Here is a 26,631-nt window from a genome sequence, read left to right on the forward strand (position 1 = left end):
CATGCTTTGCCGGTCTGTGACACCGGAACCCAGGAGTGTGCGCGCACACACGCCTGGGCAGGTCAATTGCCTCCCAGGCCCTGGGGTGCGTCTGGGTGAGCTATCTTTCCTGGGTCTGGGGCGCCTCGAGGATTGCATAAATCTATCTTGAGGCCCCCTCCCTTTCAATCCGCATCGTCACACTCGAACCTGAGTACCACCTCAGTCACTGCACTCTCTCTTTTAACAACTTGTTACGTGCGTCCAGTCTACCAGGACGCAAACCCAATATGACGGAACGGGTGAGTGATATGGCAAAGATGCATGCCACCGAGGTTCAACCTCGGAAGGGCAGCATGCAAGATATGGCTGGCGGTACTGAAGTTGGTCCCATCAACACTGCTCCCGCATACGCCGAACCGAGCATGGAAGGCAGCATTGGCAGCATGCCACTCGATGGAGAGGAGCCTACAGAGGAAGAAAAGGCCACTTTACGCCACGTCGCCGACAAGCTGCCAAAGGCTGCCTTCTTGGTGTCTTTTGTTGAGCTTTGCGAGCGTTTCGCCTACTATGGATTGTCTGGACCTTTCCAGAATTACATTCAAAACAAAGTTCATGATCCCAGCGGTGTGCCTGGTGTTCTCGGTAAGCCAATCTTTTGACAATCACTCGATGCCTCTTTTAAAAAAAAAAAAGTGCTAACAAGAATTGTGGTATAGGCATGGGACAGACTGCAGCTACAGGACTAACCAACTACTTCCAATTCTGGTGCTATTTGACACCAATTATTGGCGCCATTGTTGCTGACCAGTACTTGGGTCGATATAATGCAATTCTTCTCTTTTCCGTTATCTACACCATCGGTCTTCTTATTCTGGTCACCACTGCAATCCCCTCGGCAATTGCGGCAGGAGCGTCAAAGGCAGGTCTTATTGTCGCCATGACCGTGATTGGTTTGGGAACGGGTGGTATCAAATCCAACGTCAGCCCGTTGATTGCCGACCAGTACAAGGCTTCCAAGCAATATGTCAAGACGCTGAAGAGTGGAGAGCGCGTCATTGTTGACCCCGGTGTCACGATTCAGCGCATCTACATGATCTTCTACCTTTGCATCAACGTTGGATCTCTCTCCGCCATTGCCACTACGGAAATGGAGCACCACATTGGTTTCTGGTGGGCGTATCTTTTGCCCATGATCATGTTCATCATTGGCTTCGTCTTTATCGCCGTCAGTAAGCCATTCTACACCATCCGCCCGCCAACTGGATCGGTCATTCCTCATGCCTTCAAGGTCATGTGGATTGGCTTGACGCACAAGGGTGACCTCAACGCTGCCAAGCCGACCTACCGCGAGGAGTATGGAGGCAGCTACTCGACCCCCTGGAATGACAGCTTCGTCGACGAAATGCGCGTCGCCCTTCAGGCATGCAAGGTCTTCGTCTTTTACCCCGTGTACTGGGTCGTCTACACTCAGATGTTGAATAACTTTATCTCACAAGGTATATTTTGACTCCTCAAACTCTGTATAATCTCTGAAAGGCATTTAATTCTAACCTCTTTCGATAGCTGGTACCATGGAACTGCACGGCATTCCCAACGATCTCATGCAGAACATTGACCCCATTACCATCATCATCTTCATTCCCATCTGCGATCGCCTCGTCTATCCTCTTCTCCGCAAGGTTGGCATCAAGTTCAAGCCCATTACTCGTATCACCGCCGGATTCATGTTTGGCGCTCTTTCCATGGCCTACGCTGCCATTGTTCAGCACCTCATCTACAGCGCTGGCCCGTGCTATAAGGCCCCGCTTGCCTGCGACGCCAGCCAAGGCGGCGTCATTCCCAACCACATCCACGTCGCTGTCCAAACCCCGGCCTACCTCTTCATTGGTCTCTCTGAAATCTTCGCCTCCATTACCGGTCTCGAGTACGCCTACACCAAGGCGCCCCCGACCATGAAGTCCTTTATCATGGCCATGTTCCTCCTCACCTCTGCCTTTGGCTCCGCCCTCGCCATTGCTCTCTCCCCAACCGCCGTCGACCCCAAGCTCCTCTGGATGTACATTGGTCTCGCCATTGCTTGCTTCATCGCCGGTATCCTCTTCTGGTTCATCTACTCCCCACTCAACGCGACTGAGGACGAAATGAATGAGACGGGCGCTGGCGCTCTTGAAGAGAAGGAGGATCCTGCCCTCACGTATAGCATCGAGGACAAGGCTTAGCTTTTTTTTTTTTCCAGCTTGGCTTTGATTCTCTATTTTCTTTTCTTGTCCGTTTTCTTTTTGATGAATTTTTACGTCTTGATGACGAATGCGACGCAGAGATATCCATTTATGTCCAGTCTACGTTGATGATTGTTACTATTATATGATGGACAACATGGTTGCCTTTTTTATTTTTTTCCCTCTTCATTTTCTTCTCTTGTCACTTAGCATAAGCTCTTTATTAATCAGGTTCAATGTGTTGAGGATGGGTGGATAGTCACCACCACACCTCAAAGAATAAAAATCAAGGATATTTTTAAAAGCAAAAAGCCACCGCTTGTCACATTTGACGTACTCGGAAGATTAATGATTATGTATCGTGTGTGTTTGTGTGCAATCTTGTATATTGTTTTTACTTTCTTTTTCGTATATCTCGCTGTCAAAGGGAGAGGAGGAAACATGACAAGGCAAAATCTAACCCAAGTCAATACTAACAACAACTGCCTCGCCAGATCGCGTATCGTATAGGCCCATCTCTGTAGTTATTCGAATACTGACGTCTTGAAGGACAACGCCGATGTGCAGTTTATTTGACGCGGTCGAGGAGTCGATGTGAGGGATGTTGAGCGTGGGCGTTGCGCTGGTTGTGATTGTCTTTTGGTCTTGGTGCATTGTGCGGTAGTCGGATTTGCTGCGGCGGAAAATATTCCATGATGAAGGCGATGATGATGAAGACGAAGGGAGTGATGGTGGTAATGGAAGTGAAGTAGCAGGGAAAGATGGTGGACTTGATGGAAGCGATGGAAGTGAGGGCGATAAGGAAAATGGTGGACTCGATGGAAACGATGGAGCAAAAGAACGAGAACAGCACAACCGCCACATCTGCACGTCCAACTCGTCTCGCAATTCCTGCAAAACAACATCTCGTTGCCAGAATTCGGAGCGGTACTGCTCGCCGCGCAGCCAGACGAGGCGGAGGATACTTGTCTCTGTGGCGGGGAAGCCAATGACTTCAGGCTTCTCATCTTGCTTATTCTCATGATGTTGCCCGGCACAGGAATAATCGTTAGCTGTGGTGTGTCGTAGAGAAGATGTCGAGTAGTAGTCTTGCTTTTCTCGGTGGTGGTGCGACTGATGTCGGGAAGACTGAAGTGGGGAAGACTGAAGTGGGGAAGACTGAAGTGGGGAAGACTGCAGAGTCTCAGCATTCGATGGAACCAAGACCAAGGTCACCCTGGACAGGCCGGAAGAGACTTGTGAGAGAAGTAAAGGGGTGATGTGCTCGTTGATCAGGTTGCGGATGCGCTGTGTTCGAACAGCGGCGAGCTGGGCCGTGAGATTGAGATTGAGATTGATATGTGGACTTGAACTTGGAACTGTTGCTGCCGCTGAGACTGAGGTTGAGACTGAGTCTGAGTCTGGAACTGAATGTGAGTATGTAGGTGGTGATGATGTTGATGTGGATATGCTTTCTTCATAGGTTGGTATGCTGGTATCGTAGAACGATTGGGATTTGGATGTTTGAGCATAGTCGGAATGAGACATGGTTTTTGTATCGAATAAGCAAGGCTTGATAGCGGGATATAGCAGATTGAAAAAAAGGAAAATATTGAATGAATTATTTCAAACCGCTTCAAGTAATTATGTATTTGGAGATGAAAGCCTTGGCTCAGAAAGTCAGAGAAATTTGAATGGAAATGGAACAGAGGAAGCAATAGACGGAACTGCGCGAGTGAAGTTGCGAAGAACATTTGGAATAAAATGGTACAGTGTCATCAAGGTCATCATGGCAATGTAGCCTGGATCGTTAGCTCCCCCAAACGAGGCACAGTTCTTCTGGTGAGTTAGCGTTTCTCCGCATTGTCCCGGGGCCCAGGGGCCCTGCACAGTCAATGTGTTGATTCTGCAAGGCGAAACCTGTCTCAACGCAAAGGAAAACGCGATACTCAAGCTGGAAGGTCTGAAGGAATCATCCGTGTTAGATATCCTTCAGCCCTGATGCGGCTGACATGGCCGGTGAGTCCTGTATATCAGGCCGAGACGGGAATGAAGCAAAATGGCAAGGCGGACGAGCATCGGAAGGAGCACAGCCCAATCAGGCCGGCACGAGGGGATTTGATTGACTGCGATCAGAAAACCGGTATCGGTGTCAAAGCATCTTCATCACGAGCGCGTGAGAACAGACAACAGGGAGCAGCAGGATAATGTGGCAGTGACAAGTAAACTTTCTAGAAAGGAGATGGTCAGCCCTAAACTCAACTATGATTGTCGCTTAGTCGTGGCGTCTCGGCGTCTCGGCGCCAACTACAGTAGTGGCGGCTGTACCTGTCATCTTGTAGCGCCTTTGAGACTCAAGTTCAACGTTTCCTTATTCCCTTAGCTGGCAAGCTGTTTTAGTTCTAGTTTGCTAGCCCATAAGCACGACCTGGGCCTACGATGAGTTGTCCATGATCTGACGAAAATGCAGAGAATTAATTCATAAATTCAATTCATCGTAATTCGTGCTGTCGAATCAGCTAAAGTTGGAACACTACTTGCGACCCCGCATTTCAAGCTGGGATCATGTTTCCTTACAATGTCACCCTTGAATACTTTTTTAGCTATCCGAGATATGTCACTGAGTGATTACTCGTTTTTATTTAACGGGAGCAAAAAACGCAATGGATTTGCCGTGACATCATAGACTAGAACGTGGACACTCTTGGCTTTGAACAAATCGGGCTGTGCTATGGCAAGGTGTTCAGTTCTTCATCTTATGCTATCATAAAAGTACGGTAACACTTGAACAGATGGAGTTCTAGGCAACATTGCAATGAGGCTGATGTTCTCGCTAGAGGTTTATCTGTCCAGAATGGTGGATGCATGTCGAGCTGATAGAAAATTATATTAATTGATTCATTCGCATTTCATTGTGCCTTTGATTTTTTTTTTTTTTTTCGGTATATCTTATATACTTGCGAAATATTCCCTTTGCGCTAGTGTGCAACATTGCTTTGCTCTTTGTATTGAACTCATTCATTCTATCAGCCGCCTGCTCGTTCGATCTTGTGATACACTTACATTTATTCAACGGGGCATAGTGTCAAGATGTGGTATGGAAAAGCCCGGGCCAAATTTGTTCAATTTGAACATATGTCTGACGTTAGCAGGTACCATATCGCAGACCCAAGTGACTACCTTATCATCACCGGCGCTGGTATCGAGGATGTCAGGGTTGTCAAAAAGGTATTCGTGTATCCGTGGCAAAGGGTCTGATTGTGAAATTCATCCACCAACCACTAAGCAATAGTCTGACCTCTCTCAGGTCACGAGAATAAAGATAACGCCGTTTGATTTTTCTCTGTCGTTGCAAGCAATGACCATTGAGAAGCTGCAATTTTCTCTGCCTGCCGTATTCACTATTGGTCCAGACGATAACCAAGAATCTCTCCGCAAATATGCAAAAATTTTGTCCGGAGCAGGCAAGATCTCGTTCCGTAGACGTGCGACGGCCGTGGCGGGTGGCGCCCATGTCCAAGACACTGTCAAAGGCATTATTGAGGGTGAAACCCGGGTCATCATCTCTGGCATGTCCATGGAGGAGGTATTTCGGGAACGTCAGGTCTTCAAGCAAAAGGTTATTGAGAATGTTCAAAGCGAATTAAACCAATTTGGATTGCGCATGTACGTCCACCTAACCCCTGTTTTATTTGTCTTCTTACTTTTTAGTCTTTGGGCAATTATAATATACACCGAGCATGCACTAACCACTGGATCAAGCTACAACGCCAACGTAAAAGAGCTGCAAGATACGCCTGGATCCGAATATTTTGCTTTTCTCAGCCGCAAGGCGCACGAGGGCGCATCTAACCAAGCTCGGATTGACGTGGCGGAGGCCAGCATGCGCGGCCGCATCGGCGAGGCAGAAAAGGAAGGCCGAGCCAAGCAGGAGATTTCCAAGATTGATGCCGAGACTGCTGTGCTCGAGACGCAGCGTAAGAGCGAAAAAGCCTCGGCGGATGCCCAGCTCACAAACAAGCAGACTGAGCTCAACATGGGCATCAATCTGGCCAGGATCAAAGCACAGCGTCAAGCCGAAGCAACAGATGCGGAATTACAGCGCGAAGTCGAGCAAAAGCGCGCGGAAATGGAGCTAGAACGACTACGTGCGACAGATGTCACAAAGAGCAAGATTGAGAAAGAATCGGCGCAGCAAAAGGCCGATGCGGATTATTACACCCTCGTAAAGAATTCGGATAGTTCAATGTACAAGGAGAAAGTCGAGGCCGAGGCTGATGGTAAGCATTAAAGCTTTTTGCGTTCCCTGTACACCTCTGGAAGGAACCGACGAGTCCGACGGAGTCTATGTTGTTATCCAAGATATATTGTAGAGTTGCGTGGGACTAACGTTAACTCTCAATTAAGCCTACCGGATCACGCAAGAGGCCGATGCAGAGTACTATCGCCAGACAAAGGAAGCCGAAGCGCTCTTCTTCTCAAGACAAAAAGAAGCTCAAGGTCTATCCGAAATGGCCAAAGCATATAGCCTGTTGTCCGATGCCATGGGCGGACCAGCAGGGTGAGTCAATTCGTCCGCTTTTGCTTCCTTGTTCACTCTTCAATACTGCTTTTCGTCCCTAGTTCTCGTATTTTACCCTTAACTTAAAACCTACTATAAAGTCTCATGCAATACCTCATGCTGCAAAACAACGTCTACGAGAAACTCGCTAATGCCAACGCCGCCGCTATCCAAGGCTTGCAGCCCAAAATCACCATCTGGAATACCGGTAAGTTTTACCCGCTCTAGTCCATCCCTGTCATATATATCTCTGTGTACCTTATATCTCCCTTTCTATTCCTATCCTCCATCCTCTATCCTCGAGAGACTCCGTCACTATACTACCATCCTACTATCCACTGACACGCTCTCAGGCAATCAAGATTCTTCTGGCTCTGGCACCGCATCAAACACGGACTCGGCTGCCGCCATCCGGAATCTATATCAATCTCTTCCGCCACTATTCAGCACTATTAATGAGCAGACGGGCCTCGCACCGCCCACTTGGCTCGCGCAGTACCAGCCGTCTCAACAATATCAATATCAGCAGGGCGCTGATGACATCGATTTGCGTCGTAGTGATGGTAGTCTTACCGCCAGTTCAAAGAAGCCTGTGGTCAATGGCGAGTAGGGGTCTCGTGACTGGATGAACCGTAAGATACGTAAACGAGGAGATTTTGTGTTTCAGGTTTGTTTATTTCATTTTGGATACTTTGTCCTTGTGCTTTTTTAATGCATCTTCTCTTCATTGTTTCTCTTTTAACGCTTTCTCCATATTATTCTGGGAATTTTGTATACCTAACCGCATATATTTTGACTTACAAACGATCTCATGTGCAATGCATGCATATCCTCATACCGTTTGCTCTTCTATTATTATTGTTATTTTCCTTCTTCACGGTCAAATCTTCACACACAACGACCCATGCCCGTATTTTTCTCGACTATACCTACCACACCATAGAGATTATATCGTTATATCATAATCTCTCGTAGTGAATCCACTTATCTTAATCCTAAATCCATATTTCATACATTTCATACACTTTTCCCTTCTTCATTTCGCTTTCTCCTAGCCATTTATCTTCTTTTCACAAGCTCTCAACTTCCCTCCCTTAGACTATATATTTTTCTCGACAATCCAGGGCTGAGCCGGCACCGGCGTACACTCTCAAAAAGAAGTATCAAAATAAGAAAATTAAGAACCTTTTGAAAAAAAGATGCAAAAAACGAAGTAATAATAAAAAAAGAGACAAAGACAAAAAAGTTGTTGATGGGAGTGGGACTCGAACCCACGCTCAGTTTCCCGAACCAGGAAATTACTAAGAAAGCAACTCGTGCTAAGGTTGTGACCTTAACCTGGCGCCATAACCAACTCGGCCATCCCACCTGATTGGTTGAAATCGAGTGTCTTATAATAATTTATAAACCTTATAGTTCTCTATAAACCTTACTCGGTACGGTGACTTATAAACCTACGGAGTAAAGGATTGGCCTCGACTCACTTGTCGTCACTTTGCTCACTTTCGCCCCTGGCCCCTCGGCCGAGCCGTCCGTGTGTACTCCGTAGAATTACTGGCGGGCCATGTATGCATTGCTCAAGCGTTTTGATGACAGGATGGACCCTCGGACGAAACACGGGAATAGGGAACTGGCCAGGCCGCGAATCGCCAAAACGACGAGCAGGCGAGGCGAGATGCAGGGCCGGGCTGTTAGAAGAGAACGGAGTAGGGGGGCAGAGGCACATTTGTATCAAAGGAAAGTCACACCTGGCAAGTATTGTGTAGCATAATATTTTAGAGGCGAAGATAAAAAATGAAAAATAAAATAAAAAATAAAAAAGAGGAGGAAAAACGAGGGAAAAGAGAAAAAGGGAAAAGAGAAAAGAGAAAAGAGAAAAGAGAAAAAGAAAGTCAATCGTAATATCAGTCAAAAGTGCAATCATTCGGATTCAGCCAGGGATTCGAAACGATGCACACGGTATGATATTGTTATCTTCAGGTTACAAATTCGTGGGAATGGTAGTGAAGTATGGCTAGGAGATGGGTACATCAGTCTAAACACTCGTACTTCGTTAATAAATATTTTTTGAAATCGTTTTTATTAAAAGGTCAGAGTATTCCGGAAAGATGTCTCTGCGAAGAGACTCAACGTATCTAGATCTACAGATGCTCTAGATCAGAAAGCGGTAATTAGATCCTAAGACGAAAAGGAGCAATAATTTGCTCCGGCGAACCGAACCACATGTGCTTGTAGGGGTATGAAAAGAATGGCGAAAACGAAAAGCCTCCGCGCCAGAAAAAAAGCAATAAGCTCCCCTTTGCTGTTCCATATGCAGAAAGATGATGGGAAACGAACTGAGAAAACCGTTCCGGCCTGGCAACCATATCCCGGATTAAACTTTTGGTTGAATGGTAAAAGAGAAGCGAATAAGTGGTTGGACGGCCATCATTTACTGCCGCGAAACAGCGTTTTGCAAGAGACCCTTGACCTCCTTCTCGAGGCTATCGTGAACCTTGCGAGGGTCGTACATGCGTTGGCGGATCCACTCGTCGAGCTGCTCATCAGTGAACTCGCGAATGGTGATTTCGCGGTCAACACCATCCTTCTGAGCGGCGCGGATGACACCCCGGGTGACGATGACACTGACTTCACGGATACGCGAAACGTCAGGGTACAGGAGACCCTTCTTCTTCTCATCCTCGTTGAGAGCAGTGCTGAGGGAAGTGGCGGAGGCGTAGATCTAGAGAACCAATTAGCAATCCGGCCGTCCAAATTGAGTTTGCTAGATGATGCGTTTTGGAATAACTGGAAACATACCATGTTCTGAGTGACAATGACAGCCTTGCTCAAAATGGTACCCATGCCGATACCAGGGAAAACATACATGTTGTTTCCTATTGTGGGGTCAAAGTTAGCTTGTGTTTACACATGGCAAAGCAGCAAGGGGGTAGAAGTGATGACATACCCTGACCGGCGTGGTAAAGAACACCCTGGTACATGGTTGGCTGGAATGGACTGCCACTGGCGAAGACGGCGCGGCCCTCAGTGTACTTGATCGCGTCGGCAAAGGTGCACTCCGAATTGGCCGAGGGGTTCGACAAAGGGAAGATGATGGGATGCTTGTTGAGCTCAGCCATGCGGTTAAGAACCTGCTTGTCAAAGACACCGCCAATAGTCGAAAGACCCATAAGAATGGTCGGCTTCACCTCATCAATGATGTCGATGAGCTCCTTGATTTGCTTTCCATTGTTGTCGTCGCGGGCAAAGTAGACCTTGTGGTCCGCGAGCTTGTCACCACGGTCAAGAGTGATGAGACCCTTAGTGTCAACAAACCAGAAGCACTTGCGCGCCTCATCCTCAGTCAAGCCCTCCTTGACGAACCATTCGACAATCTGCTTGGCGACACCAACACCAGCGCTGCCGGCACCATAGAAGACTGCGCGCTGGTCCTTGACAGGGATACCTGAATTCTTAACGGCGTTGATAACACCAGCCAAGATCACGGCACCAGTGCCCTGGATATCATCGTTGAAGCAGGTATAAGTGTTGCGGTAACGCTCAAGCGAAGGGAAGGGGTTCTTGAAGTCTTCAAACTGAATGACAATGCTAAGGAGAGGGTGTTAGGAACTGATGATCAATCAGGAATCGGTGAGCACTTACCCAGGCCATCTTTGTGTAAGAGCAGCCATGAGCTCATCCATGAACTCGCGCTCCTCCTCGCACGAGATCTTAGGTCTCTTGCTGCCCATGTAGAGCGGGTCCTCCCACAGAGCTTCATTGTTTGTTCCCAAATCGAGCGTGAGGGGAAGGGTCAGGTCAGGACGGATACCAGCGCAGGCAGTGTAGAGTGCAAGTTTGCCGACGGGAATACCCATGCCGTTAATACCAAGGTCACCAAGACCAAGGATACGGGAGCCATCGGTAACGACGGTAATCTCAACATTTTGTGCGGGCCAGTTCTGAATCACAGAGGCAAGGTTACCCTTATCGGCGTACGAAAGATACAGACCTAGAAATTGTTAGATTCTCATTGGACAGAGGCTGCATGAAAACAAAGCAAGGAGCTTACCCTCAGGCTGCTGGTAAATTTCCGACCACCGGATGCATGCTTCACCGACAACGGGAGTGTAAACGAGAGGGGTCAGTTCCTGTTGTGGTGAGTTGTCAGCGTTGGGAATTCTGCAGATTTTCCTGACTCAATTGCACGCCTTAACTCACCTTCATGTGATCCATAGCCAAGCGATAGAAGAGATCGGTGTGATTGTTACGGAGGTTGCTGAGGTAGAGATACTTGTCGATAGCAGTCGCTTTCTGTTCCAATTGCTTCAGACCTGTGATTGAATGTTAGCTAGGAAACGTAATGGGGACTCAATCGTTGGGAGCTTGCTTACATCTCTCTGCCTGCACCTCAAAGCTCTCGACGTTGGGCGGGGTCAAGCCGTAGGTGCGGAGATACTTGCGAACCTCGACCGACAAGCTCGTGTCATAATCGCTGCTTCTGCATTTGCTGGTCAATTCAAAATCCAGAACATAATGGATCACGGTCGAAACGGGTTTGACGGTGAGGAGGAAGTGAGAGACGGTGGTTGAGGGGATCATACGAAGGCGCAGCACCTCGTCCTGGCAGGAAGGACTGAGTGTGCTTGACACTGGGCGCAGGGCCCGACTCAGATGCAAACTTCGTCGTCGATGACATGGTTCTCAGGATGTTTCTAAAAGGCGGGAATCGTAACATTGGAGGGGGAAAAAGGAGGATAGAGAAGTTGGGAGGAAAATGAAGTATTTCAAAGAAGAGGTTGGCGGGTTCAGTGAATGTTTTAAATAGAGTCACCTCTGCTGGGGGGCGGGGCTACTCGCACGGCAGACTCAACCAGGAAGGATAACGTAGTAGAGAGATTTGATCGCGATAGTTTTTCGAAGCTTCAGCAGCTAGATTTTTGGGAGACTGGGGAGAACATGGGGGGGTGGACTGGGATCGTCCGAAGGGTCGAGACAGCTGCCGATGGCTTTAACGGCAACACGCAAATCTTACCAATAGACCCATTTCATCATGTCTTACCCAATGACAATGGCATCTTGCAGTCCGGCAGGGTGTCTTGTAGTCCCGGCACGGCATCGCACGAGCATGAGGCGACCATAATTTTGGGTCATCAGAGAAGAACTTCGGCGGTACTACGACGCCAGAGAGCGTTTGCTGAGGATGAGGAGATTCCGATGTTGGCAGGGAAGCAGACGATTCATAATTCAAGGGAATTTCCCGGAACCGAATGCCCCTCGTACGGTAATGATTCGGGTGCATATCCCCGACTACTTTCAACTCTGCGACAACTCGCACCAATCTCATGTCTCCGTGACTCTTTTGGTCTCTTTTCGCGCTTCCAACATCGGAAAAATCGTCGCCAGAGACCAGGTCCCCATGGTAGAGTTTCGCCGGCGGTAACGCTTCCCCTGCTTTGTCGAGGCGGATCCTGACGCGGCTGCTACAGGGATTGCTAATTCTATGCCTTTTCGTTGGACCAGATATTTTAAAACACATTTTTGATTAACAAATTTCTCTAGGCTCGACTTTGGGTTCCCAGACATTCTCGTTGGGTTCCAAGATTTTTTTCATCCTCTCTTTTTTGTTGGAGATGGAGCAACAATGAATTTTTCTCCCAAAAGCTATGACCGCCCAAGAAAACGCACAAACAACCACTTGAGAATTTTAGGCAAGGCATGCCAAGGATGCGGACCGTAGTGTCCGATTGAACCATCTGATTCCGATGTCGCTGGTCAGCAAGAATAATCAGGACATGAAAAAGCAGCTGAGGCACTCAATCGAGCGCCTGATGGTCGGCAGGTTGTCAGATCGCTTGGCAACGCATGAGATTCACGAGATAACCCCTACCGGCTTGGACGTCAACCTGGGGCAAGGGTGGGCTGAAACACGACCCCCCTAGCTGCTAAGTTAGGCTTACGGATTGTCTTCCGGCACATTGGTGATGCCGACAAGGTGTCCCAAATGGGATCAATACCGAAAAGCTTATGAAAGCAATCAATCCGAGATCCGTTGGGTGTTTCTGTAGTATATCCCCCTTTATCATCCCCATGTCGATTCTGGATTCAACGTTCATCCATCATCATTATCATCATCAGCAGCAGCATCATCATGATCATCTCGATTTATGTCCTGGCACACAAATCCGTGCCACCCGGATAGCAGGGTTGCTCTCGGAGTTCGGAAGGGAAGATTGTAATTCAAGCCCTCCCCGTGAGTTCCGATATTTCTGCCGTTTTCCTAACCTGTCTTGCTGTGCCCCTTATCGCTCGACAATACTGACGTTTTCTTCATGATAAATGCTACAACATTATTTCCTTGAGACCCCTACACTTCTTCGTGTGATTTTCATATGATGTCGATTTGCCCAAGTTCCCTTGGCGCTCCATAAACGGAATCTTTAGCGAGTCTATCTGGGTCTCGGCCCTCCAAAGGTTCCCATCCGACTTTCCTGTTCCTATGTATTTATGTGACGTCATCACCTCCTGTAAACAGGCTTGAGCACAGCCATTCATCGCGTTTTCAGCTTAGGTTCAAGTATTTTGCCATCTCAGCCATATGTGGCGCATTCGGGTCGAGAGTCTACCCGTTTGCTGTGTGCGACTTCTGCCATCATATTGACGTTGTTGACGTTTCCTACTCTTCGCACAAAATTGAGGGGTTGAAACATTCGTGTGGTCTTTGACCCCATCTATCCCATTGTCTCGTTCATGAGCATTGAATCTTCCCACCGCCGCTTGCCGCTTAGAAGGACTCGCGTTGCTAATCACGAAGGCATAATACAATTTCCCGGAATATGCAAATCTAGCAAAGTACGATCTGACGCAGCTAGACTTTGCGTCTGTTAGCTCGATAATACAAATTCTGATCATGTCGTCCTGCTTTGGATTTCGCAAATCGAGACAAGATGATACCGATCCTTTGCTCCCTCGGTATCAAGATGACACCTCGCTGCAAAGGCAACTTCATCAGAAGTTGCATACATATCAAATGTTTCGTGCTTTAGGCAAAGGTTTCATGCCGTCCACTGAGCAGATCATTATCAATTTGCGAACTTTGCTTGCTTCTGATCTTTTGAACCCTGCCAATCCAGAACTCAGTGACTCTGGACGTTTATTGGTCAAATACACAAAGCAATGGTTAATCGAGTTCATCGATCTTTTACACCACAAGAATGGAGATGACCAAATCCAAGACTTCATTTGGTATCTAACCAAGGCCAGGGTGTCACTAGACGTAGCAGACCTGGCCGACAGGGCATCTAAAGTCAGAGCAAAAGCAGATACGACTGCAGGTAGACTACCATTTCTACTTCGTTGAAGACAATGTGACCATCCCGCTGACAGCCCATTGCAGCATACCAGAGCCTGCGAACCGTGGGCAGCCTGCTACTAACCAACTCGGATTTTCGAATTTTCCTCTCTGATCTCAATGTTGTTGGACGCCAGGTATTTGCAGACACAGCTTTCAGTTTGTCGAATGTCGCAGAAACGGCTGGAAAGAAAATTGAGCCGTCGCTGGAGGACCGAAAGACGATCCAGGAGCCTGGTGCAGACCAAGGACAGTCCATTACAACCGAGGACTTGGAGCACGAAGCCGCCGAAATCTCTGAAGTGGTGGGCAACGGCTTGGCCAGGACCGGTAAGGAAGCAGCACATAGCTTGACCGAAAATCTTTCTGGAGAGCACAAGGACACACTCTATTACCGTCTCAAGCAGTCAGTTCTCAAATTGCGCAAACGTCAAGACTACTCCGACTCTGTTTCAACCATTTCTTTGTTGATTGAGCGCTATGCCAAGGCGTATTCTCGTGCTGTGGACTCTACTATCGGTGCCGCGCAAGATGATCTACACACAAACGCGGAGCTTGATCGGGCCGTGAGAAACTTTTGGTCGTTGATAAGCTCCTTTGGCGACGAAGCACAGTGGAAAGAGCTAGAGAACCGATTCCACAAGGTCATGGAGCACTCTCAGAAAGATCCCGAATTTGAAAGCTTAATGGTTGACGTAGGAAACTCTGTCCAGAAGTTGCTTACAGATCCAGATTTCTTTGAAGCTGCAGAAACGAAGATCAAGGAGTTGCGTCAAAAGGCCCGCAGCTCGGACTCATCTTTGCGAAAGGATGTGGACAGTCTTCTTGAGCAGCTGCAAACGACATTCCAGTCGGTCATTCATGATGAAGATATAGCAAAGCTTATAGCCACTACTTTAAAGCTTGTCCGAATCATTTCTCCGTTACACACTGCAACAAACGGGGAGCTCATTGATGACAGCATCAACGTCTTCATGCCTCTGCTAATACAGGCCATCCAATATGTACCCATTCCCAGGCTCGAAATATCAGTTCCCGAGATTGATCTCTTGCTGGAAAATCTCATAATCGAGCCTGGACGAACGGTCAACAATACCTCGTTCCTTCCTTATAGACTTCGAGTGGAAACGTACAATGACTTGGAGATTCGAAAGGCTCGTTTCCGCACCACATCGACCGTGTCGTCACTTGTAACAATCAAGCTTGATGGATTGTCGATTCGTGCCGACGAGGTTGGTTTTTGGCTTCGTGCCCACTCCGGATTGCTGCGGCTTGCGGATGAGGGAATAGCCTCGTTTCACCTGGACGAAAGGGGTGTTGATATTCACATTGATGTCGAAGTGTGCAAGGAAAGGCTTGAGAAGATTTTAACTCTTAAAGATGTTCGGGTAAAGATCCACAAGCTCTCGTACACTCTACGCAAGAGTAAATTTGCATGCCTGGCGTGGATTTTCAAGCCTTTGTTGCGGCCAATCTTTCGCAAGGTCCTTGAACACCAGATTGCCTCGGCCATTGCCGATGGCTTGCACGCGGCCAACAGAGAGTTGCTCTTTGCTCGAGAGAGGCTTCGAGCCACTCGAATCTCGGACCCTCGGGACCTGGCCACGTTCGTCAAGGCGGTCATCACTCGCTTGACACCAGCAGAGGATCCCGATTTCTATGCTCGGGCAGGTATCTCAGCACCCCGAAAGGGTTTATTTGCTGGAGTTTATGCACCGGGAAGTGTTGTCAAGCTCTGGAATGAAGAAGCTGAGCGTGCAGGTGAGATTGTTGAGGATTATGCCGAGGATGGCTGGCGCAATGAAATATTTGACGTGCATACAACCGTCCCAGAGTAGAGGTCATGGGTATTTGCACGCCTGTTGCCAATTTTCAAAATGATTTGGTCAGGCAACTTTTCGAACATGCTGCCTTTTGCAATCATGGCTGTCCTTGATTATGGTGATATTGCTGTCTACCTTTGTTATTGCAGGTGCTGAGGGTGTAACAGTTGATAGGACTGCAAACAACAAGCGGTCAATGGGAATCAGAGAACATGCATGGAAAGTAGAATAACGAAATGACGAAGAGCGCTGTCAAGCAGATTCAATAGTTTTGGAGCATTTGATTGTAGATTGGACATTTTCACGGGATAATTTTCCTGATTCAGGAATAAAGCGAAGTCAGTATATCTGGTTCTCTTGGTACCTGACTTCCGAGGCATCCTCGCACGGAGACGGAGAAGGCGACCAAGGGATCGCCGACTCGCAAGGGGCGAGAAGAAGAAAAGGGCAAGTGGAAGCCGAGCGCTAAGTCCAGGGGAGATTGCTTAGCGTCGCGATAAGTCGAACCTTGTTGCTATCGCTATTGATTGCCCCGCCGAGGGGCCGATAACGCACTACGCACTTACTCCGATACGTCGGGGAATAATCCATATATTTTTTTGAGACTGAACTTCAAGATGCGGGGTCTCATAAAGATTAGAGCTGATTCTTCTTCTTATATATTTGCATTCAGTTGACCACTCTTCCATTCTCAATTTGCTAAAACGCCCAAAACCTATTCGAAGAACTGTACTTTACTACGAAACCGAGCTATAAGAAACCATCATGACCGTCGAAAAGGCTTCAGTTCTCCTCGTTGGAAGCGGAGGTGTTGGCACCATTGCTGCGCTTAACCTCGAGACCGGTGGACGTGCCAGCGTCACTGCCGTGCTGCGATCCAACTATAACGTTGTCAAGGAGAAAGGCTTCAAGATTTCCTCCTGCGACCACGGAGTCCTTGAGGGATGGAGACCAACTGAAGGTACGTCATAGCAGCATATCATTTAAACAAAAACATCGTCGTTCCTTTGGATAGCATACAGATTTTCTGACACGTGAGATATACAGTGGTGAACAAGGTCCCCTCCGCGTCGGAGAAGAAATTCGACTACATTGTGGTTGTGACGAAGAACGTGCCGGACTGCCCGCCGACTGTTGCTCAGATTATTGCGCCGGCCGTGATGCCCGGCCACACCGTCATTGTGCTTGTTCAGAACGGACTGAACATTCAGAAGCCCATTTTTGAAGCATTCCCCGACAACATCTGCCTGTCGGCCGTCAGTGTCATCCAGTCGCACGAGATCGAGCACGGTGTCGTTGAGAACGACGACACCGACAACCTTTCCATTGGCGCGTTCCACAACCCCAAGCTCTCCGTGGAGAAGGAGCAGGCCGTCGCCAAGGAGTTTGTCGAGATCTACAAGGCCGGCGGTAAATGTATCACTACCTATGTCGAGGATGTGCCGTTCAGCCGCTGGCGCAAGCTGATGTACAACACCTGCATCAACTCCGTCGCCGCGGTCACTGGCATGAACACTGGAGAGCTGCAGCTGGCCAAGGGCACAGTAGATGGACTTATTCGCCCTCTCATGGACGAGGTCCGGACCGCGGCAAAGGCTGCCGGCGTGCAACTGCCCGAGGACATTACGGACTTTTTCATCAACAATGCCCTTGAACCCATTGACATGTATTTTGAGCCTAGTATGCTCGTGGATGTCAAGAAGGTTAGTCCACAATTTCTTGTTCCTTTTCCTGTGCCCTTTGTTGTTCTCTTTTGTTATTACATTTTTTTAAAACCTCTTTTGTACCTCAACTTTTTGAGCGCCGGCTAACATGGATCGATTTAGGGAAACTTTATCGAATTCGAAAACATTGTGGGCGAGCCTCTCCGCGAAGGCACCGCTCTTGGCGTGCCCATGCCCACCTTGAAGACGCTGTACCACCTGCTCAGCGCAATCCAGTACAAGACCAAGATTGCCCGCGGAACCGTCACCATTCCTCCCAAGGGCGACTATCTCGCCCAGCGGTAAATTTTTCATTTCTGGTCAAACATATTATAGATATCCATTCTTCATATTGTATATATTTAGATCTCTTTACGCACGGCAACATGGCTTGCGAGGTGTCTTGGAATACGTCAATTCAATTCAGTTCAGTTCATTTCAATTCAATTCGATATTTTGATATTTGCTATTTATTAAAATTACCATATGCAGCTCTTTTTCATATTCACTGGTAATAGGTATTCATCAAATCATCATACACAGTCTCTATTTCATATCTTGGTATTCTGTATCGAAATACACATACGAGAGACTCTTTGGTAGGGTGTCCTGGTGTCTGAACTACCACACTCGCACGTACGTATTACGGAGGAGACGATAACGAAGGGTCGAGCTGATTAGATCCGATATCAAGATCTTACTTCCGGTCGCAGCCAGGCTTACTCTAACTTCCCCGCTCGTTCATGATAATCTACCCTACCTAGATAGGTGCCTCAATGCCTCGGTGCCTTCGTATCCCGGCGCTCGGTGAGTCCTACGTACTGTAAACGGTCTACCGGTACATACATCGGCCATACCTTCCCCATCGCCCGTCAACCCAGGCACCGCACACCGTCCTCGGGATCTAGCGAACTAGGCCTGGCCCACCAACCCATAGGCGTTAAGTGCCTTAACTATAGCTTGGAGTATGATACTGTAACTCGGAGTAAGCTACGCAGTACGGTGTACTCGGAGTGGCCCCTTCGACCTTAAGGTACCCTCGCTACCGTGGTATAAAATACCTTGGTCAGTTAGGCGCCACTTATCCTTATCGATATGCTTTACCTGCAGAGTAAGTCGACAACCTGCCTAGCGTCAATCGGACAAACTTAACTTTGTCGGACAAAGTGTCTTCGTAGTTGGCGTCAAAAGTCTCCCTAGTACTGTGTGATATCGGTCCTGACTTTCCTTTGTTACCCACCGCCCACCGCCCACCGTCCACCGCATCTAGCTGCTTCGTACAGAGTACTCTGGCGTGGCATTCGGAAACATGCACCTTTACCCGCCCGCACGTACAGAAATGTAGGACTTGCTCCGCGAGCGATATACAGCGGATACAGCAGATATAGTAGTACTTTGTACCGATAAATAACAAGGAATTAATACGTAGTACAGCCTGACAGTGGGATAATAGATACAGTAGGATAAGTGATACAGTAAGACCGGTCATGGATGCCTGGGGAGAAACCAAACAAAACAAGACAAGACAAGAGAAGACGACAAGACTAAGACAACAGAACCCTGGCATCACGGCCCCACGTTTAGAGGTCCTAGAGGTCCTAGAGGGAAGGTTTATCGGAGAAGCATGACAATGATACGATAGCCACGATAACACACGCACCCACAAGGTCAATTGATGTATAAAACCCGTGGGTAGCGACGCCCACTTTCTTCGGAGTTGGGTTAGAATTTGACCATCATTCCTGAGTTCGGTGTCCTTTTTTTTTTTACCCTCCCCGCTTCTGCGTACACACGGACAAATCCCAATTAACTCAATTGCACACGCGTGTATCAATTGATCGAGCGTGACTGCGGATTTTTCCCCGCAGAAAAAACTTACGAAAGGGAAAAAAGGTCCGCCTAAGGAAAACCAAAAAGGAAAATAGAGTAAGGCAAGACCGAAAAAAAAAGAAGCATATCAAAATGTACGACGTTCTCGTGATCGGAGCTGGATTGAGTGGTCTCCAGGCAGCGCTCACGGCGCAGCAGGCAGGTCTGTCTGTTGTGGTGGTCGAGGCGCGGGACAGAGTGGGCGGCAAGACGTGGAGTGTGCCACTGGCGTCGGGACGAGGATGTGTGGAACTGGGAGCAGCATGGACCAACGACACGAACCAGCGGCGCATATGGGCGTACGTGCAAAAGTTTGGACTGAAAATGTTCCAGCAGCCCATTGGCGGGGACTGCGTCATGTATGAGAATAGCACGACAAAGCACAAGTTTCCATTCGGTACTACGCCGAAGGTACGTCTACGATCCGGGCAGAGAGAGAGAGAGGAGGTTATAATGATTTAATAAGGTAGCTGACTTGAATAGTTTTCTACGGAAGAAACAAAGGACCTTGAGCGTCTCCGGGACGCGATTGCCGCCAAGACCCTGACCGCGTCCGGCGATCCCGAGGACGATAAGATCACCTTGGAGGAATTCGGCAAGAAGCTCGGCGCGACCCAGAAGACTCTCGATATGATCAATCTCTGGGCACGAGTCATGCTTGGTGTTGAGCACTCTGAACTCTCGGCGGAATACTTTTTCGACTATTGCCGTCGTGGAGGCGGCTTCTACCAGATGCGGTCGGACGCCAAGGACGGTGCGCAGTATCTTCGGTTCCAGGACGGTTCGCAGTCTGTTTCCAAGGGCATCGCAAGCCTGATTGGGCACGCAAACATTCAGCTCTCGACGCCAGTGGCGTCTGTGGAGGACCGTGGCTCATATGTCATCACCACCTCGACAGATGGCAAGCGGTTCAGGTCGAAGAAGGTGGTCCTTTCGGTCCCCAGCACATTGTACAAGGACATTACCTTCTCCCCGGCCCTGCCTGGACCAAAGCGCAGAGTCACCGATACCACGATCCTGGGAGACTATAGCAAGACGATTGTCTGCTACGACAGGCCGTGGTGGCGAGACCTGGGCTTCAACGGAATGTGCTTGTCCTATGAGGGCCCCATTATTGTCGGTCGCGACACTAGTGTTGATGACAAGGGCCAGTATTCATTCACCTTCTTTTGCAATGGTGGCCCAAGCCGCGAGTGGACAAAGTTGCCACCTCACGAGCGCCGCGCCAAAGTCCTGCAACACTTGGCGGCAATGTTCGACAACCACCCGGAAGTCTACAAGCCGATTGAAGTATTCGAGCAGGAGTGGCAAAAGGAACAATACAGCAAGGGCGCGGTTTGCCCCGTCACTGAGGTCGGGCTGCTGTCTGAGCTCAATGCCGAGTACAGAGCACCTGCGGGCAACCTGCACTTTGTTGGTACTGAATATGCCGCTGAGTGGAAGGGATACATGGAAGGTGCCGTATGCTCGGGCGAAGATGGCGGAAAGGAAGTCGTTGAAGCTCTAAGAGCAGACAAGAAGCTGCAAGCGAGACTGTGATTTTAAGGGCTAAGCCTGCCAGGAATTTTCACAATCATCCTTTTTTTTATATATAAACGTTAGACGATGTTGTTTTCATTTTTATCGGTAATCGGGAAAGATTGTACATACCATTGAGTTTTGAATTGTTCTCAATAGATTTTGGAATCGTTATACATGCATCATAAAGAAGTTTCTCGTAGGATTCGATCCAAGCTACATGGCTGAATCACGGGTGGACTGCTTTGGCCTCTGATTTTTCCGTAATGAGGGTTGCTCTAGGTCGAGGTTTCCCTGAAGAGGGTTTCCCGCTTCTCGGTTCACGAGGCTTTCTCAATCGTTGCATTCCGGAGAGTATGGGGTATGGTTGGCAAAGCTTTACCACCGCATCCACAACCTTTACAGCCTGAGCATTGACGTCTTCTTGTTTTGCGGTGATCATTGGCTCAAGCAATTGAAATGTTAATGAACCCTTTAAGTTGCCGAGATTTTGTAAGGGAAATTGTTTGCTTGGACGACCCGGTATTTTCTTTCTGTTATCCTGGGATCTGGGTTGCTGCAGCTGTCTCCCATTGTAGTCGAATCCCCGCAGAGCCAGGGCTTCCTCCAATCCTCTCTTCATTTTGCGGTTGCAAAATGACCGAACCGTTCGATATTGAGATACTGCATTGGCAGTATATACCATTGTCCACAGAGTATTCTTGTCCCGAGCCTCGATGCGTCGCTTCGTCTTTAGATGCAAAACATGATATGGATCATCGAGGAACTTTTGTGTGGCATATGCAGGCCTTTGATCCGGTGAAAATGAAGGACGGAAGCAAGTCACTCCAGGAACCTTGACGAGGCGGTAACCCTTGGGACCTCTGGTATCGTTACGGATTGGGGAGACTTTGTTGCCAGATGAAGCTGCAATCTGCGGACTAGGAGTCGGAGTAGGAGCAGGAGGATGACCAGAAAGTGGAATGCGAGGGAGTCGCATGGTTGATGATTGCGTTTGCACTCAGGTAAGAATGTCTACGAAGTAAAGTATGAAACAATAGTACAGCAATACAGTACTACAGTACTACAGTACTACAGTAAATGACGATGGACCCAAAATCGGCTATACAGGGATCACTCCGAGGCTCCGAACGGATCGGCCAGTAGCCCCGGCAGCGAGAACTGTTATCCACCGATTGGTCAATGTCATTGCCAACGCAGATAAGCCACTTGATAAGCCCCCCCAAGTGACTCTGCCCGGCTCGTTGCTGGGAGGGGAGTCCCCCACCCTGGAGGAATTTCCCTCCTCCGACAACGACCTTCTCGAATGATTTCTGGGCTCATTCTGCTCTGATACGATATAACGGCAGAATGACGAAGCAGTCTGGGGTATGCTCGACCTGTCGATCGCGGAAGGTCAAGTGCGACAGAGTGTTGCCCAAATGCTCCCCTTGTCAACGGTTGAGGCTGGATTGTGTTCAACAACATCCTCGTTCAAGTTTTGTTTGGACCGCTCCAATACTGAGCACTGGTAAATCAGCCGAGAATAATATCAGCAGTGGAGAACATGAAATTGAGCATGGGGCTCGACGGCAGGCGCTCTTCTCAAGTACGTTGAACAGCTAAATGTTGAATACAGAGCATTTTTACATTGCTGACTGAGTGAAAAGCCAAAGATAGGATTGAGGAATGCCTGCGGATGACAGACGAATTGCCAGACTCTCAGATCGATCAGGCTCTTACCAAGTTGGACTGCCAGTCTCCCTCGATACAAGCCGAGGGAAATGCATTGCACATTGGGCCGTTTGGCATGTTTTCCCTACAGGATTCAGCCCCGCCGCGTTCTGAAATCATTTCTACCCTTGGGGACAGCCCTCCGGCAGCCAAGAGCACCCTAAAGAACTTGATAACGTCTCCCGTTGTATCAGAAAAAACCTCAACCGCAATTGAATCTATTGAGTGCGATGCAGAAGTCTCATCAGAACCAGCATTAGCTCAAGAAATCTCTGGGCTGTTTGACGACCCGATAATGGACTTTTTGAACATGCCATCTCCAAGCAAAGCCCTCGACGAGTTTCTGGCGCAGAATACGCTACCTTCTTGGGAATTCCCGTCCGTGGATCTGGATTCTTCCTCCTCGTCTTCTGGGAGCGTCTCTTCCCCGCCGGGTCTTCAAGGAGCTACCGACGTTGCCCAAGATCATATCCGCGCTGGAGACCATGGTACGACTACTACTACACTGGGATTTCTGGAGTGCTCAAGGCCCTTCAATCTGCTATCACCCCTAGACTCGCAGCTTCCGCCAATACAGATGGCGTCAGATATATGCGACCTGCCGACAACCACCATGAGATTTCTAATCGACCACTATCGGTCATCAATTGCGACGAGGCTAGCTCCACTGCAGCACCTTCAATCTCCATGGAAAGCGATTCATCTTCCATCTGCAATGCAGACCATTGGAGACATTGCCCTACGTGGAGATTCTGGTAATGCCGGGGTCGCTCTACTTTTTGCAATCTTAGCTACCTCTGCCTTCAATTTGGACTCTTTTGGTGCCTGCCCTGAGAGCACGCGCAAGGCTACCGCGTGGAAGAATATTGGTGAAATGTTTCGAAAGCGAGCGAAAAGTCGTTTGCAATCTGCACTGCGGGAACAAAGCAAGGGAAAATCGTCAAAGTACAAGGAGTTGCTGGCAGCTCTGCTGAGCATGGTCACCGTCTGCGTAAGTTGCTCAATTCATCACTTGACCTACCGCTATTACCAGACATGAGTTGTGCTAATGTTGGGAAACAGGTTGCCAGCGGGCAAATGGACCAAGCGCGCTGCTTCCTCCTTGATGCCGAACGATTGATCTGGCTACGTGGTTTGCGCAAGTCGCCCAAGTCTCGTAAAGTGCTCATGCTGCATAGCCTCTTTCTTTATCTCCGCGTCGTCGAAGAGGTGACTGCAACAGATCAGCTCTGTTCCTCAAACTTTTACGCCGATGACGCCAGACAAGCTTCTGCAGCAGGAGATTCTGGCAACAATTCTTCCCTCTCATGCTGCCGCTGGCCGACCTTATGGACTAGCCGGTCCCGGAAAGGCTTGGTTGTTGAGCATGAGGATGTGTGTTCACTCGAAGATCAGCTCGTAGCACTTCCGGCAGGTTCAAAAGAAATGTCCGCATTTGAGCGAATCTACTCAATTCCGGAATCGCTCTTCACTTTACTATCCCGAGCCACTCACCTTGCACATGCGCGTATCCGCTCATCGTCAAAGGCTCAGCGAGCCGAAGACGCGAGCAATAGCGGCGGCAATGGCAGCGGCAGGGTTGGTGGTAGTGGTGGTGGTGGTGGTGGTGGTCTCACCAACGCGTTCTTGGACCAGGCCAAGGCTACTGAAACGTCTATACTCAGCTGGAAGAATCCATACCGCGTCATGGCGGAGCTGCAATTATCTTTTGAGCGAAGCGAGGCAGCACGTTCTACCGCGACAGGTAGCGCTTCTACAAATACTTGTACTGATACTCCTAGCTCGTTTGCCTCTTCCCTCGACACGGACACAGATACCGACAATACGGCTGCCCCTTTGAACATGGAAACCCGGGCAGCTCTTCTATTCGATCTTATCGAAGCCATGCATTCGGCCCTCATCATTTATTTCTACCGCGAAGTCCGCGACATCAGCTCCATTGCCATTCAGCACTACGTTGAGAAGACAGTGCAACACCTGCTCAAACACGAGCAGCGCAAGCTCGAATATGCCGATCACGCCTCCGATATTTGCTGGCCCGCATTCATTGCAGGCTGCGAAGCCCACAGCATCGAAGCAAGAGACCAGATAGCCGCATGGCTGTTCCGAGCCGGCGAGCGCAGTGGCCTCCGCATGTTTTGTACGGCTCGAAACGCCCTGTTCAAGGTCTGGGACGCCCGTGCCAAATGTGCTGATCCGGACTTGCCCTGGCGGCGGGTCATTGTTGATGAAGGCGTCGGCTTGATCCTAGCCTGAGAACACGCAGGCCTCTATATGCACTATTCTCGCGCATGAGTCTTTCATGCCATCACGCCACGCGTTATCACGATGTCACGCTACCACGATCTCATGCTGTCCGACGAAAATCCTTTTTCAAACCGAGTATATTCGTCGCGTCAAATACCTCTTCAGGTACTTCTATAATCTGATCGGTACAGTCGGCCATCTAGAGCAACAAAGCAGACGACCATGGATTTTCCCCCCTCCAGTTCCCCGTCTCTCTTCTGCATCAGCCCTGCCACGGCCGACAGATTACTACCAAGCCGCACTGAACGTAGCAAACATCTATATAAGTTGTGCAAGACTGCACAATCTCGGGTCCGCGCTCGACTTGCCATCCCGCAGCGCTCTGGTGCAAAGCACAACCTGCTTTGTCTATCAGATCCACTGATCTGTCGTCTTTGCGCAAAGCTCAAACTTCGCAATTTCGAGATTTCGGGATTTCGGGATTTCGGGATTTCAAAGTTTGAAGTTCGAGAAGTCGAAGCTCAGAGCTCGAAGCCCAACGACCCTAGAGCGAGCAATACACACCTCATCTCCCACCCAATGCATGGCAGCATCGGTTACGGACTTGTTGGAAAATCAGCAGAGGGACCAGAGATGTATTTAGTATCTACTTTTCGAAGCTCGCGATGCTGCCTCGGCCTCGATTAAGCGTCGGCGTCAAATTGAAGGTTAAAACAATTCGCCGCCACCGGCAAGAAAGGACCAAAAACAAAAGAGGTGATTGGAGCAAGGAGCACGGAGCAAACGCAAGGTCTACTCCAAAGCACAGTCTGTTTGTAGACAGTATTCATTATTAGATATACGATATACAATGTACGATGTACAGCGCCTACCTTGTGCATTATAATTATACATTATACGTTATGCGCTGCACAGTCGATATCTTACAAGAATAGACTATAGATACCTACAATACACTATATATCGTCCGCTTTGCATGATATGCATACCCACACGCAATACCCACACCCAAACGCAGTGCGCAATACGCATTTACATGACACATGATGGAATTTGTTATAAATACTTGACCAATTTGACATTCTAGACTAGATACAATACCACAATCTTTCAATATTCTCACATTCACGTTTGCAATCAAACGACTAGTTATTATATTTTTCATTTTTTTTTTTACCGAATTGATGACTATGACCATGATTGAAAATAGAATTATCCCAGAAAGAAGAGAAAAATGGAAGAGACGACCCGGGAATTAAAAGAAGAGACAAATGCAATACCGGAGAGTAAAGGGAAAAGGGATGGGTAAACCGTAAACCCAAACGTAATGGCAAAAGGGGCACCCCCTCGGCCTCCCCATCCCTTCCCAAAAAAGAGACCTGAATGTCCCACGAAAAAAGAAAGACCAAAATATAAGACCAAAAAAGAAGAATGAAAGACCTAAAAAAAAGGAGATACATATATAAATAAAGGGGACCCAAACCAAAAAAAAAGGATGCAACCCATGCATTGAAAACGCTCAAATCATGCCGCCGGAGATCATTTTAGATGATAAAGATCATAATGGAGAATAATGACTTCAGATGGATATGAGACAGAGAGATAGGCGAGAAAGAGGCGAAAGGTGAGGGAGAGAGAGAGAGAGCGAGAGAGAGAGAGCGAGAGAGAGAGAGCGAGAGAGAGAGAG

General features: G+C 48.6%; 10 protein-coding genes and 1 non-coding gene across 11 annotated transcripts; 7 read left to right on the top strand and 4 right to left on the bottom strand.

Moving 5' to 3' along the window:
- Positions 1–269: 269 nt before the first annotated feature.
- Positions 270–2,201, top strand: L228DRAFT_241235 (peptide transport protein PTR2; the record flags this gene model as incomplete). Its single annotated transcript, XM_018331311.1, has 3 exons — positions 270–624; positions 699–1,478; positions 1,546–2,201. The coding sequence occupies 3 exons, from the start codon at positions 270–272 to the stop codon at positions 2,199–2,201; spliced, it is 1,791 nt and encodes a 596-aa protein (XP_018185597.1).
- A 173-nt stretch (positions 2,202–2,374) lies between these two features.
- Positions 2,375–4,020, bottom strand: L228DRAFT_34300 (hypothetical protein). Its single transcript, XM_018336502.1, has 2 exons — positions 3,653–4,020; positions 2,375–3,601 (listed from the first exon to the last, which is right to left on the bottom strand). Exons 1-2 carry the CDS (start codon positions 3,726–3,728, stop codon positions 2,658–2,660), a joined length of 1,020 nt encoding a protein of 339 aa, XP_018185598.1. The 5' UTR covers positions 3,729–4,020; the 3' UTR covers positions 2,375–2,657.
- A 1,295-nt stretch (positions 4,021–5,315) lies between these two features.
- On the top strand, positions 5,316–7,400 carry L228DRAFT_233475 (flotillin domain-containing protein; the record flags this gene model as incomplete). Its single annotated transcript, XM_018330634.1, has 6 exons — positions 5,316–5,432; positions 5,488–5,846; positions 5,943–6,441; positions 6,632–6,711; positions 6,843–6,949; positions 7,104–7,400. The coding sequence occupies 6 exons, from the start codon at positions 5,316–5,318 to the stop codon at positions 7,349–7,351; spliced, it is 1,410 nt and encodes a 469-aa protein (XP_018185599.1). The 3' UTR covers positions 7,352–7,400.
- Positions 7,401–7,991: 591 nt separating this feature from the next.
- Positions 7,992–8,110, bottom strand: L228DRAFT_t118. The gene has a single exon. It is a non-coding gene; the product is annotated as a tRNA-Leu (tRNA).
- A 143-nt stretch (positions 8,111–8,253) lies between these two features.
- L228DRAFT_250473 (hypothetical protein) lies at positions 8,254–8,608 on the top strand. Its single transcript, XM_018333345.1, has one exon. It carries the CDS (start codon positions 8,306–8,308, stop codon positions 8,510–8,512), a length of 207 nt encoding a protein of 68 aa, XP_018185600.1. The 5' UTR covers positions 8,254–8,305; the 3' UTR covers positions 8,513–8,608.
- Positions 8,609–8,828: 220 nt separating this feature from the next.
- Positions 8,829–11,536, bottom strand: L228DRAFT_250474 (hypothetical protein). Its single transcript, XM_018333346.1, has 8 exons — positions 11,325–11,536; positions 11,115–11,221; positions 10,942–11,054; positions 10,793–10,871; positions 10,384–10,732; positions 9,689–10,329; positions 9,541–9,617; positions 8,829–9,463 (listed from the first exon to the last, which is right to left on the bottom strand). Exons 1-8 carry the CDS (start codon positions 11,417–11,419, stop codon positions 9,173–9,175), a joined length of 1,752 nt encoding a protein of 583 aa, XP_018185601.1. The 5' UTR covers positions 11,420–11,536; the 3' UTR covers positions 8,829–9,172.
- Positions 11,537–13,630: 2,094 nt separating this feature from the next.
- L228DRAFT_214416 (hypothetical protein) lies at positions 13,631–15,909 on the top strand (the record flags this gene model as incomplete). The annotated part of the gene is made up of 2 exons (XM_018330031.1): positions 13,631–14,054; positions 14,117–15,909. 2 exons carry the CDS (start codon positions 13,631–13,633, stop codon positions 15,907–15,909), a joined length of 2,217 nt encoding a protein of 738 aa, XP_018185602.1.
- Positions 15,910–16,284: 375 nt separating this feature from the next.
- Positions 16,285–18,012, top strand: L228DRAFT_34437 (putative 2-dehydropantoate 2-reductase family protein). The gene is made up of 3 exons (XM_018336504.1): positions 16,285–16,855; positions 16,942–17,597; positions 17,721–18,012. The coding sequence occupies exons 1-3, from the start codon at positions 16,660–16,662 to the stop codon at positions 17,901–17,903; spliced, it is 1,035 nt and encodes a 344-aa protein (XP_018185603.1). The 5' UTR covers positions 16,285–16,659; the 3' UTR covers positions 17,904–18,012.
- Positions 18,013–19,297: 1,285 nt separating this feature from the next.
- On the top strand, positions 19,298–21,005 carry L228DRAFT_285425 (amine oxidase B; the record flags this gene model as incomplete). The annotated part of the gene is made up of 2 exons (XM_018336334.1): positions 19,298–19,877; positions 19,950–21,005. Exons 1-2 carry the CDS (start codon positions 19,560–19,562, stop codon positions 21,003–21,005), a joined length of 1,374 nt encoding a protein of 457 aa, XP_018185604.1. The 5' UTR covers positions 19,298–19,559.
- Positions 21,006–21,213: 208 nt separating this feature from the next.
- On the bottom strand, positions 21,214–21,963 carry L228DRAFT_241242 (hypothetical protein; the record flags this gene model as incomplete). The annotated part of the gene is made up of 1 exon (XM_018331312.1): positions 21,214–21,963. The coding sequence occupies one exon, from the start codon at positions 21,961–21,963 to the stop codon at positions 21,214–21,216; it is 750 nt and encodes a 249-aa protein (XP_018185605.1).
- A 371-nt stretch (positions 21,964–22,334) lies between these two features.
- L228DRAFT_270806 (hypothetical protein) lies at positions 22,335–24,953 on the top strand (the record flags this gene model as incomplete). The annotated part of the gene is made up of 3 exons (XM_018335454.1): positions 22,335–22,572; positions 22,634–23,688; positions 23,760–24,953. 3 exons carry the CDS (start codon positions 22,335–22,337, stop codon positions 24,951–24,953), a joined length of 2,487 nt encoding a protein of 828 aa, XP_018185606.1.
- Between the last annotated feature and the right edge of the window lie 1,678 nt (positions 24,954–26,631).

Source organism: Xylona heveae (genome assembly GCF_001619985.1).
Source record: "Xylona heveae TC161 unplaced genomic scaffold L228scaffold_11, whole genome shotgun sequence".
Classification (NCBI taxonomy): domain Eukaryota; kingdom Fungi; phylum Ascomycota; class Xylonomycetes; order Xylonales; family Xylonaceae; genus Xylona; species Xylona heveae.